This window comes from Polyodon spathula, chromosome 5, assembly GCF_017654505.1.
Source record: "Polyodon spathula isolate WHYD16114869_AA chromosome 5, ASM1765450v1, whole genome shotgun sequence".
NCBI classification, from domain to species: Eukaryota; Metazoa; Chordata; class Actinopteri; order Acipenseriformes; family Polyodontidae; genus Polyodon; species Polyodon spathula.
Window position 1 is genome coordinate 47,027,903 of NC_054538.1, and position 12,871 is coordinate 47,040,773.

Genomic DNA, 12,871 nt, shown 5'->3' on the forward strand with positions numbered 1-12,871 from the left:
TGTATAGTACAAAATAATTTATTTCTTTTGCCGACTATTTGAAAAAGAATTGAGAATAGTTAGCAGTATGTGTGTAAAGCAAGTACTTTAAAAATGTATTGAAAGAAATACAGATGCTTCACATTTTGTAATTATGTACTGTTTCTAAGTACATTTAAATACATGACGTGTAAATAAAGCAGGAGGAAAAAAGCTTGCAGTCCCATTTTGACAGACTTAAAGGTATCATTTTTTTCCAACTATTAATGATGGTAATAAGGACAATTTCATTAAGATTATTTTTCTTCCACCTGTGTGCCTGTAAGTTTTTTCATTTTTGCTAGAATCTTGCTCTTTTTAAAGTCTGTAGCTTCCTTGTGTTGCAGACCATATACCACAGAGAACAAAAAACACATAACTTGTTATTTTTTTCTTTTTATTCAGTTAAAAAAAGTAATTGAAAAACAACCACTACTATCGTGAAAGAGTGGGCTGTCAATTATTCGTATCCTGGAAATTTATTCTCGTTTCATCCCTAGTTTCATAGGTCATGTACCTTGAATCAAGTGCATTTTTTAAATCATCAACTGTAAAAGACCCTGAAAAATATGAAATGTCCAATTTAACAAACAATTAGATCAGGATTATGTTAATTGAGAGCTTAAGTTGGAATGAAAACCAGAAGACCCTGTGGCCCTCGAGGACTGGAGTCTGACACCCCTGATCTAAACAGTGGTGGATCTAAATACTGCCACTACAAAAATATAAAATCAAGACTAATTCTAAGTCAATTTCATACTTTCAATAAAAATATACACTTAAGAGACTATGTAGCAGATATCAATGTATTAGAGGCTGATATTTCGGTGGTGGCAGCTTTGTACAGGTAGATTAAGATGTTCAAATACTCTCAACAAATTGTGGTAATGTACACACCAGTTCCCTAGATGTATCCAAAACTGTAATGAGTAACCCCTCCATCCCTGGCCCCACTCACATGATGGCCTCTCTCTCACTGCGTGCACTCAAATATCTCTGCACCTGGGCCTGGTTCACTCCATACAGGGCCAACATCACAAAGATTCCTCCGAAGGACAGGGTCCAGAAAGTGTGTCGCTCAAAAGGATCTGGATTGAAGCTGTGGAGAGGAAAATACAGGCATGTTAAAACTAACAGTAACACAGGGAGGCATAACAGAAGAAACAAGTATATCAGCATCATGAAAAAGTAAGCCACCATGACAAAATCTACTATACAGTATCACAGTGTGTAATAATGTAAGTGTGACATTAACATGGAAAGACAGATAGGCCCCTCCTAGATCCCTTACACGGAAAAATGTGATAACTACGTTTTATCACCATTTGATTTGCGCGTCTCTATAGAAGTATGTTAAACTCTGACATAATACAAACACTGCATCTGCTATGGGGGTTAATGATGTATAGAAAGCTGTACAAAATACAGTTAATATAGTTTACTTTTCAATACTCCACTGTTTTTCCATAAATATACAAAAAATATAAAATCATTATGAATAGTCAGTGCAACTGATAGTTATTAAATGTTGTTAAGTGTGCACCACTACAAAAACATGGAGGTCATTGTTGTTATTTGGAGGGCTCCCTTGTGTAACATGAAAATCACCATGACCTATACCCACACACAGGTACATGTCTTCTGTACTGTATGTCGACTTACAGTTTTACATCTTCATATGCCATGCAGGTAATAATGAATCACACATTTCCAACAATTCACTAAGTATGTGTGTTTTTTGTTACTTACTCAAATCCAGAGATGCGGCCTCCTTCCTGTGCTATGCTCCAGACCTGCTCCATCCCACCTACTCGCAATGTCCCCACCACTATAACTGCCAGCTGTCCTGCAAACATGACCACTGTCTGGAACACATCTGTCCAGATTACAGCTTTCAGACCACCCTAAAGAGACATGGAGAGATAAATGGTGGCATGACTTAAAACTGCACGGCAATGTTTGATCCTAAAAAACAATGCATGCTTCATACTTTATTTTCAATATCAAATGCTTTTTTTAGTATAACCAAAGAACATCAATAAAATAAGCAAGGTTGTACAAACAGAATTTAGAGAAAAGACTAATTTGGAAAGGAATAAAACACTTGCTATCAATACACAATTTGCAAGAAACAAAAGGGCCATATTTTCAAAGCGTTTCCTATTTCTTTAACTCCCTTTTTTAAAAAAAGAAAAAAGAATAAAAAAAGTGTTAATGTTATAAAATGAGACACAAAACACACTGAGCGTGCTGAAGAGAACTTGTACATAACATTTTGTTCGGTTCTATTTTTGTAAAAGTAACAAGTTAATTAAAAGACTGGAGTGAACATTGAAGATATGTCCTAAAAGTACGGTAAGTGTAAACGGCATTCATTTCATAATTATTTTAACAGCAAAAGAAAAATTGTTTAATAAAAACATTTTAGCAAAATTTTCCACAGCAGCAGACAATGGTACTTGGTCCTATTTATTACATATATTATTTGTCTCCAGTGTCACATTACTTAGGAGACAGAAAACAGATCATCATTTTAAAAACAATAGTCTGAGTTTTGTATAGCTCGTGTCTGTACAAAGAACGCGCTGGGAAACCTATGATTATGCAAAGCATGTAACAACTCCCTGACCCCGTTAATTAACAGACAGTCGTTAACAATTTCCAAGGTAAATCTGAAATTACTCTGATCTTTTACAGTATACATGTTTTATGCCATACATTTGTAGTCAAAAGTTTATAAACCCCAATGGAAATTTATCATTTCTTGAAGTCAAAAACAAATAAATTATAGGAAAAATATTTTGTAGCAAAAGGTTTGCTTTTGTGGATGAGGAAAAACAGTTACAAAAAATACAATTATTTATTGTTACAGCATTTTTTTTTGCAAAATTCCAAAAATGTTAATTCAAAAGTATTCACATCCTCACAAGAAAAATGAAATGAACAGCTAGTTGAGGCACCTTCAGCAATAATAAACTCTTTTAAACAATTAGGATATTTGTCAATGAGCTTTTGGCATGATTCTTCAGTGATTTTTTTTTACCATTCTTCAACGCAAAATGGTTCAAGTTCATTCAAATTCTGAGGACTTATCTTGTGCACAGTCTTCTTCAGCTCATACCAAATATTCTCAATCAGATTTAGACACATTGGGATTTTGACCAGGCCATTCCAGAACCTTGATTTTATGCTTCTTTAACCATTCTGAAGTCGATTTTGATGTGTGCTTGGGATCGTTGTCATGTTGGAAAGTCTGGTTGCGCTTAAAAACAAATTTTGTAGTGGAGGGTTTCAGATGATTGGCCAATATCTTTTGGCATGCTATGGAATCCATTGTACCATTTATTGGAATTGCCCTTGTGACGTTTTCCTAAACGTGGCTTTTACCTTGGCCTGTGACCACTGAGACATTCACCATGCAATACTCGATCTATGGTTAAAATGGAAACCCCAGTCCCACTTGGAGCCAATTCACTTTGAATGTCTTTGGCAGGCAATCTCAGATTGTTATTAACCTTTCTTACTATTCTTCTACTTGTTCTTGGTAAAATAATCTTCTTTCTTCCAGACCGAGGGAGCATTGTGACAGTACCATGAGCCTTGTACTTCTTGATAATAGAAACAATAGAAATTGGGATACTCAAATGCTTGGACATCTTGTATCCTTCTCCAGCTTTATAATAACTAATTTTCTGCCTAAGGTCTTCAGATAGCTCTTTACTTTTTCCCATCCTATGCCTAACCCTTTTATACTCTAAGAATATTCACCTACAATCCAGCATTTTCTAGGCTTTTCTAGGATTAGGTTCTGCATTGTCATATTGAAATTTCAAGCACCTTGTAGACAATACTATCATAGCAGCAAAGGTTATAAATACTTCTGAATTAGCATTTTTGGAGTTTTGAAAAAAAAATTGCTGAAATAAATAATTGTAGACATCTATAACTTTTTTCCCCCATTCCACAAAAGCAAAACTTTTGTACAAAAGATTTTTCCTAAAATTCTTTACTTGAGAAATGTCTCAAAATTATAGATTTCCATTGGGGTATGTAAACTTTTGACTACAACTGTAAATGCCTAATCCAGCCAGCCACCCATCCATTCCCATTTTACAGCAACTTCACCTTTACCTTGCAACCATGCCTTAACTCCATCACATGCATAAAAACTTCAGAGCATAGGGCAAAAAATAAGAAGTACATAAATCAGACAAAAAAGAAAAGCTAACATTAGTGTGCCTTTGAAAGTTTTCTACACCCTTTGCTGTAAGAACATGAACCAAAAACTAGAAACACTAACAGAAAGAAATCACTGGCACTGTCTGCTACATTATGATATGCTGATGGTGAAAGATGCTATAGTACTTGCAGATAGGGTTATTTTTTGTTCTAATACATGCAAACTGAACATCAGTAAAATTTGGTGACTTCTTTAGTAATGTGATTTTGTAACAGTTGCTTGCAATAGTATCTGGTGCCAAATAAGTATACCAAGCCTAGAAAATCTTTTTGATGAAGGGTAAGATAGGTGTACAGTTAGGAGTACATACCAGTGCTGTATACACAGTACAGACCAGGCCAATTGCTAACACTGAACCCCAAAGATCCAAGCCAGTAACTGCAAGTTAAACAAAATAAACACAATTACTACCCAGTTGTTAATGCTCTTGTAAATCTACTTTTGATATACATATTGTACTTAGACAGTTATAAAATGGTATCACAAATCAGAAAGTTTCCCTCTGCAATATACCATGCTGGAGATGAAAAAAGGAGCTGCCAGACAGATATGATATACCGTAGAATATACTGTAGAAGTGAGAAATGGTTTTAGGACACACAAATACATGTATTTGGTTCCCATAAATACTTTACCTGCATTGAGAGCCAGTGCAGGGGCATAGAGTACTACACCCGTATATATCACCTGTAAGGGTCAACAGAGAAAGTCAGATTTAAATTCAAAATTCGTGGAGAGTTCAGGTTCTTAAAGTTTGTGATAGTGGTCTTCCCTTGGGTAAGAAACTAAATAAAATGTAACATATTTGTAGACCAAACAATCATAGATGCATTTTTATGACAAAGGAATACAATTCAACACTCTGGCATGAATACATGTGTATGTGTGGCTGCTTGCAAGGGTGGTGTTTGTTTAGAGAAGTTTTGGGAATGTACTAGTTGTCTATGCAGTAGGTTTTATAGGGTTAGCGCTTATGTTTCTGTGCTGCTCTGCACTACATCTTGCACAGTGGGGTTAAAACAGAGATTCAATCCAGCTGGTGATGTATTAGCCTCTGGTGCCTGCTTATTGTTTGAATCACTCTAAACTCTAAAAAGTCTGTACGTTGCAGCAGCAGAGAGCTGCGTCTTTAACAAAACAAATAAGTGTGCCTCATAGATTGAGAACACCTGACAGAGCAATCCCATCATACATCTGTTCTTACATAACTTGGTGAACTTGTTTTTGATCATGGACCTATTGTCTAGTGAGACTCTCAAAGAAGGGTGCCAAGGCTTCATATCGGACCTTTTCAACACAGGAAAAAGAAAAACAAAGTCTACACAAAGCTTCAAAAAAGTGTTATTATAATTCAAATATCAGTTCTAAACCAAAAATTCTGAACCAAAAAAGTATTTTGCACAACATACATTAATATTCATTTAATCAGAATCCCAGCCAGTCTAGTCACAAAAAAAAAAAAAAAAAAAACTAACAAGGGATTCAACACAGAGTAAATAAATCCTTTACTAGCAATAGAGCAGCATGAAACTACCATTCAGATAAGCTCTTCACAAATGATGGTCATTGGTGTTGGTAGGGCTAATTTCATTGCTTGGATCTGTGTGGATTCTAAGAGAAGCAGCAATCATCACAAATCCAAGCAACTGTTTCTTCACTTGTAATGGTAATTTAGCTCAATCAACACCAATGACCCTCAGCTGTGTAGAGCTTATCCAAATAATAACTTTGAGCACCACTAACTATTAAGTACAGTGCCTATAGAAAGTCTACACCCCCTTTCAAAATGTTGTTGCCTTATAGCCTAGAATTAAAATGCATTAAAATAGTTCATGTATCTACACAACCTACCCCACAAATTTCAAGTGAAAAAAATATTCTAGAAATTTGTAGAAAGTGAATTAAAAAAAAAAAACTGAAATAGCTTGGTTGAGTAAGTGTCCACCCACCTTGTAATAGCAATCCTAGCTCAGGTGTAACCAATCGCCTTCATAATCACACACCAAGTTAAGTGGCCTCCACCTGTGTTACTGTAGTGATTCACATGATTTCAGGATAAATTCAGCAGTTCCTGTAGGTTCCCTCTGCTGGGTAATGCATTTCAAAGCAAAGACTCAACCATGAGCACCAAGGTGCTTTCAAAAGTACTCCGGAACAAAGTTGTTGAAAGGCACAGATCAGGGGATGGGTATAAAAAAAAACAATATCAAGGGCCTTGAATATCCCTTGGAGCACGGTCAAGACAATTAAGAAGTGGAAGGTTTATGACACCATCAAGAACCTACCTAGATCAGGCCGTCCCTCCAAACTGGATGACCGAGCAAGGAGACTGAGCAGAGAGGCTACCAAGAGGCCAATAGTAACTTTGCAAGAACTACAGGCTTTTATGGCCAAGACTGGTCAAAGTGTGCATGTGACAATATCCCAAGCACTCCACAAATCTGGCCTGTATGGTAGGGTGGCAAGAAGGAAGCCACTACTCAAGAAAGCCCACCTTGAATTCTGTTTGAAGTATGCAAAAAAAAAAAAAAAACAGATTCTGTAGCCATGTGGCAAAAAGTTTTGTAGTCTGACGAAATTAAAATGGAACTTTTTGGCCTAAATGCAAAGAGTCATGTTTGGCGCAAACCCAACACAGCGCATCACCCAAAGAACACAATCCCTACTGTGAAGAATGGTGGTGGCAGCATCATGTTATGGGGATGTTTCTCATCGGCAGGGACTGGGGCACGTCAGGATAGAAGGGAAAATGAATGGAGCAAAGTACAGAGAAGTCCTTAAGGAAAACCTACTGCCCTCTGCAAGAAAGCTGAAACTGGGATGGAAGTTCAACTTTCAGCATGATGACCCAAAGCACACAGCCAAAGCTACACTGGAGTGGCTAAGAAGCAAAAAGGTAAATGTTCTTGAGTGGCCCAGTCAGAGCCCAAATCTAAGTCCATTCGAAAATTTGTGGCATGACTTGAAGATCACTGTCCACCAATGCTCCCCAAGGAACTTGACAGAGCTGGAACAGTTTTGTAAAGAAGAATGGTAAAATATTGACAAATCTAGGTGGGCAAAGTTGGTAGAGATCTATCCCAACAGACTCACAGCTGTAATTGCTGCCAAAGGTGCTTCCACCAAGTATTAACTCAGGGGGTTGGAGACTTATCCAATTATGATCGTTCAGTTTTGTATTTTTAATTATATATATATATATATATATATATATATATATATATATATATATATATATATATATATATATATATATATATATATATATATTTTTTTTTTTTTTCTCAATAAAAACTTTTCCCCTTAACAGTGTGGAGTATGGTGTGTAGATAAGTGGGAAAAAAATCATTTTCCAGGGGGTGTAGACTTTCTATAGGCACTGTACATTTCATTGTTCCTACAATGCAATATTGATTTTGGAGAATTGGTTGTTCTGGTGACAAACTTACAGTATTACAGCACACTATCATTGAGCCTTTTTTGCAGTTACATTAAGGGCCCTTTCATACCTAGTTCTTTTATAAAGATATGATTTAGAACTGATTTGAAAGCTAACTAAAATGTTGTCGTTTTACCAATATAGGTTTCACACCAGAACATTTCAAACAAACTGCAGTTTGCCTCCAAGTGAATTCAAATTCAGGTCTGGGTCCTTCACCACTGTAATCAAACCAGAGTTTGTTTGCTTTCACACTGCAAAATCTGTAGGTGAACTTGATAGTCTCGATATGTGCACGTAACCCAAATGCTGTCTGGGTGTTGATGCCCAGATAGCTGTTCCATACAATGAACATATATACTATACAGTAGTCTCCGGCTAAAAGAACACCCCTCAGGAAGTTAGCAAAGTGTTTTCTCAGCCAAAGTGTTCTGTAAGAGCTGACATATGAAATGAACAGACTAAGTAAGAGAAAAGCAACAGGCAAGTGTATGTTAATAAACAAACTATCAAACTAAATTAACACAGCACCTGTTAAGAAATGCAGCAGCAGCTCTAGATTAATTACATATATACTGTACCGTGTAAAAGTATTTGCACCGGTCTGATTTTCTGCATTTTTGCATATTTTTGACACTGAATGTTATCAGATCTTCAATCAAAATCTAATATTAGATAAAAGGGGCCCATAGTGAACAAATAACACAATATTTTGATACTTATTTCATTTGTTTATTAAAGTTATGCAGCAGCCAATGCCCCCGTGTGAAAAAATAATCGCCTCCTAAGACTCAATAACTGGTTACGCCACCTTTAGCAGGAAAAACTGCAACCAAACCCTTCCTGTAGTTATTGATCAAAAGCAATTCCTGATCGTGGTATGATGTGCCTCTAGAACCTGTGTGCTGACAACTTCACTCTGATGGTAAGGGCCAAAGTTAGTCAGATTTATATGTGGCAGGGCTGGCCCAAATCAGGCCTGATTGTTAACCAAAGTATTCAAACAGCTGACCCATTATCCCATTAATTGGGTTGAGTTAACTAAGGGGGGGCAATAATTTTTTCACACCTGAACACTGCATGTTTGATTACCTTACACAACAAACAAAATGAAAGAAGCACCAAACTTTGGTGTCATTTTTTTCTCTCAGACTCCCTCTATATACTACTACAACCCACAAAAAGATCTGACCAAATTCAATGTGAAAAATGTGCAAAAATGACACCGAAAATCGACAGGGGGCAAATACTTTTTTACGGCACTATATCTGTACAGCAGCAATGTTCAAGATAGGCAAAAAAAAAAAAGACTTAAAAGAATGGTGAAGCAACTTACCAAAGCCACTAAGCTTAAGTCAAGGACAAAGTGTAGGACGTGTGTAATTTTACTTGGGATTCATATATAAAGCTAATTATTGCCCACAGAAAGAACACACAGTTTAACTTAATAACTATTTATTTATTCAGAAAAAGTTATTTTCCTCAACCAACAACACAGATGTGGCTAAAAGTTGCTAATCCATGGGACTGTTTTTGTTCAATTGTAATAGCATGTATTCTACTCAGTAAACTAAAAACATAGAAATCTCATTCCCATGTGTAACATTCAAAATGGTAAGGCACTGTGGATAAAGCTACCAACTTTCCAAAGCCTAAATCATTTTGCATAATTTGCAAATACAGGTTACCCAGTGTTCTTTCAATGAAAATGCTTCCTCATCTCAGTCAAGGATAGTAAACCTCAGTTTAATAATATTTTGTGCTGCAGAGGTGCACTGTGTGCTGCAGTTAACTAATATTTACTCCCTATGGTTGTTGTTCTGCATTTTATTCAACATCTGAGCTTCAATATAAAATACATAATGAAAATAAAAATATTCAAGATGTATGGTCATGCTGCCTCACAGTAACTAAGCAATAATATCAACTTAGCAAAAGATTTAATTTATGGATTTGATTTCTTTCAGTTTAGAGGGAACTTTAAAAAAAACTGTCCCATCTCGGGATTATAGGACCAGTAGTTTTGGATCTTCCTCAGTCCACCACGGTGGTGCTTAATTACCATTGAGCTATTGCCAAATGCAGACATTCCTGAAAATTGGCACAGCTAGTCAAAAGCGGGGCCAAAGTAAAATTTTATGAAACTTTTGGGGACACGCCACCTAAAAAGTTGACTGTCCAGAAACAACTGGGATGGATGGTAGCTTTACGGATGAATTGAAAAAAACAAAAAATGATCTGTCATAAGATGGATAACCAATGATAATCAACACTGAAATACAATGTAGAAGAGTATTTCCTACCGCTTTGGTTTTGTTGTGGTAAAAAAGGAAATTAAAATAAGGGAATAACGGTTTTCATCCTGCCGATGCAATTTAACCACAAAATCATGTTATTGTTTGGAAACAAACGCTTCCTATATGCATCTCTGCTGTAGGGCACTGCGGCCATAAGTGCCATGAGTAGACATACATTTTGAGGGGCATTGCAGCAATTGAGAAGGGCACCCACTGCAATTGCTGCATGGCCAGCGATAACTTCAAGCCTTGAAGTTGTGTAGAGACTTTGGATCGCACCAGGAGGACAAATTTGCCTCTATAGACCTGAAAGGTGGAAGGGTTTCCTTTTTTCTTTTTTTTTTTTGAGCAAGTAAGATGTTTTTTTTACTTGTTCAGAGAGTTCCTCAGTAGCTGCCCTTCAATCTTCAGGCAGCTAAGAATAAAAGTGGAGGAAAGTGGGAAACATCTTCCCATTGTGCAGAGGCCCAGCTTCTGCCATTTCCAGGATATTCGAGATCCAGATCCTCTTGGGCCAGTGAGGAGCCTCTGATGATCGGTAATCGTGCCCAGTTATGTTCTGTCCCTTTAAATTTTTACATTGGCTTGCCTTTAAATGTGAGCAGCAGGGGGCGAGCAAGAAACAAAAAGGCAAAGAAACACTAAGGCAGACACAGTGAAAGCCTTTTCACACTTGCACACAGAGCCAAGCCGGTTACTTTCACACTTATCATTTTATGATCACTTGTCATTTTAATGAATAAAGTGATCATAATTGCTCATATTATTTGTGGTTCCTTTACAAACCAGTCCTTAACAGAAAGAAGAAAAAAAAAATAAAAATTAAGATACCTATATTGGAAATGCGCAAAGTGTCTGAAAATCACATTCAATATGGTCATTTAAAAAAACAAAAAAACAAACATAACATTGCATGTATAAAAACAAGTTTTAAAGAAAAATATTTTTAATATGTTTAGATTTTGTTTTTAACAGACCTACTTTAAATTTATTTTTCTGAAGTGTTTACTGATATTTTTCAAATACCATCTGTAACTTTTTAAAGTTATTAGTAGTAGTAGTTAAATCTAACTTTAATAACATGAAATTAAATTATTCGGTTTGTATTTGCATTCAGCAACATGTGAAAAACAAATACAAACAAGAAGATGCAAGTAAGAAATTATTTTTTTGCACTGAGGTACAGTCCAATATTTCTCAATTCATGTGAAATCTTTTGGTAGACTTTATCGTTTGTCAATTCACGTGAAATCTTTTGGTAGACTGTCGTTTCGGACAGTATGACCTCAGGAACCATTCATAAAACAAATCCACACCACTCTTCTGTGCGCCTGTGTCCACGAAATTTGACGTGCACAGTGCAGCTTCTATTTTGGGCCCAGCTCGGCTCAGGTGTGCATGTATGAAAAGGCTATGAGTCAGTCAGTGAGAGACAGCAGAGGGACAGAGAAAACCTTTGTGTTAACTCATGCCGGCGTGCTACTGAAACAAGCAGATTTTCATTTTATTTTTGAATAGTTAACAGGTTAAAATTAGTAAATTTTATAAGCACCAGTGTTGTTTTTTGGGAGTATATGGAGTATATTCCTTGCTGCATTGTAGGTTGCTGTAGATGAGTTGCGAGCGGTAGCTGAAATGAAGAAAGCGACAGGTTTGGAAAGAACACTGCTCTATTTATTATTCTACATATTTCCTGGAATTAACTGGCTGCATTGTGCTGAACTTTCTAATCACACTTGAGATTATACTATTTGTTTCAGTAAGGAACTCTGACTTGTTTTAAGCTTTAAGGAGCGATCATTGATAGAATTACCAACTGGTTGGAGAGCATTAATTATTAAACTACTGGATCGCCCAAGACTGCTTTGTTTTATAAAGACTGGTCTTAATTTCTAGAGTTATTAGCTTAATGTTTATATGTTAAATGCAAAATGCTGCTATGTTTATACTACATGTAAACCTGGTGTTCAGTGTTAATTGTTTTATCTACTTTTTTGCTCGTGCGTGTGTGATAAATGCACTTTATTAAGCCAAGTTTCTTAAAGTTGCTTAATGTAAATGATTAACTTATTAATGGGTGAAAAGAGAAAGATAGGATGGTTGTTAAATTGTTTAGTTACTATTTATCATCTTCTTTCTATGCAGTGCATTGCAGCTGACCATGCTCATGACACTGTTTCTGAATGCAATAATGAATGATTGGAGTTTTGCAATTTTATAAACTTCTGTATCAATTAAGTAAGTTTGAACTTATTCCTGTCAACTTGCAGTGATAGCAGAGAAAAAAAAAAAAAAAGTATGTCCTATTTAGAGGTCAGGGTCAATAAAGTACGGAATGTGCAGATTGTTTACCCATGTGTTTGGAAAACTTTAATTGCAATAAATGTTACACTGCAATATCAAGCTTGCTTTCTTTCCTTTTCTTTTGTGGGGGTCAAATTGCTCTATGCTCAATTTTGTAGTTGCGATTGTTCCCTGGCTTATGACAGGGTGTAGTAGGGGTAACTTGTTTAGTGAGGGTTTACTACTATGTCCTAGTGACGGCTTTGTGGAAAATTAATACTAATATTGGTATTTTAAATATTTAAAATAAGCCAACCGTTACAAGCTATAGGACGTGATTGGCTTTGTCTCAACATACTTACCCGAGTACTGTTGGCAGGGGCGAGTATGCATACATTAGGCAGGTAGACCATGAAATAGACTGGCTGTCCATCACCACGGCTTCTCTCCACCGAAAGCAGGAGCAAATCAATTAGCAGCTAGTGTTCTTCTGCAGTGCAAATTGGTATACGCTGGTAAACTAGTAGATGAATAGGCCCTGTAGCACATCTGGCAGATCTGTTACTCATGGGGTACCCTCTGTGCAGAGATGCT

The 12,871-nt window shown here is 36.3% G+C and overlaps 1 protein-coding gene across 1 annotated transcript in view; it reads right to left on the bottom strand.

Moving 5' to 3' along the window:
* The window catches only part of slc5a6a (solute carrier family 5 member 6a), an 80,942-nt gene that overhangs the window by 32,211 nt on the left and 35,860 nt on the right, over nucleotides 1-12,871 (bottom strand). Inside the window, exons 4-7 of the mRNA XM_041250666.1 lie at nucleotides 4,894-4,945; nucleotides 4,569-4,636; nucleotides 1,768-1,922; nucleotides 977-1,117 (exon numbers count right to left, since the gene is read on the bottom strand). Coding sequence (XP_041106600.1) covers nucleotides 977-1,117; nucleotides 1,768-1,922; nucleotides 4,569-4,636; nucleotides 4,894-4,945 — 416 coding nt within the window. The remainder of the gene's footprint in view (nucleotides 1-976; nucleotides 1,118-1,767; nucleotides 1,923-4,568; nucleotides 4,637-4,893; nucleotides 4,946-12,871) is intronic.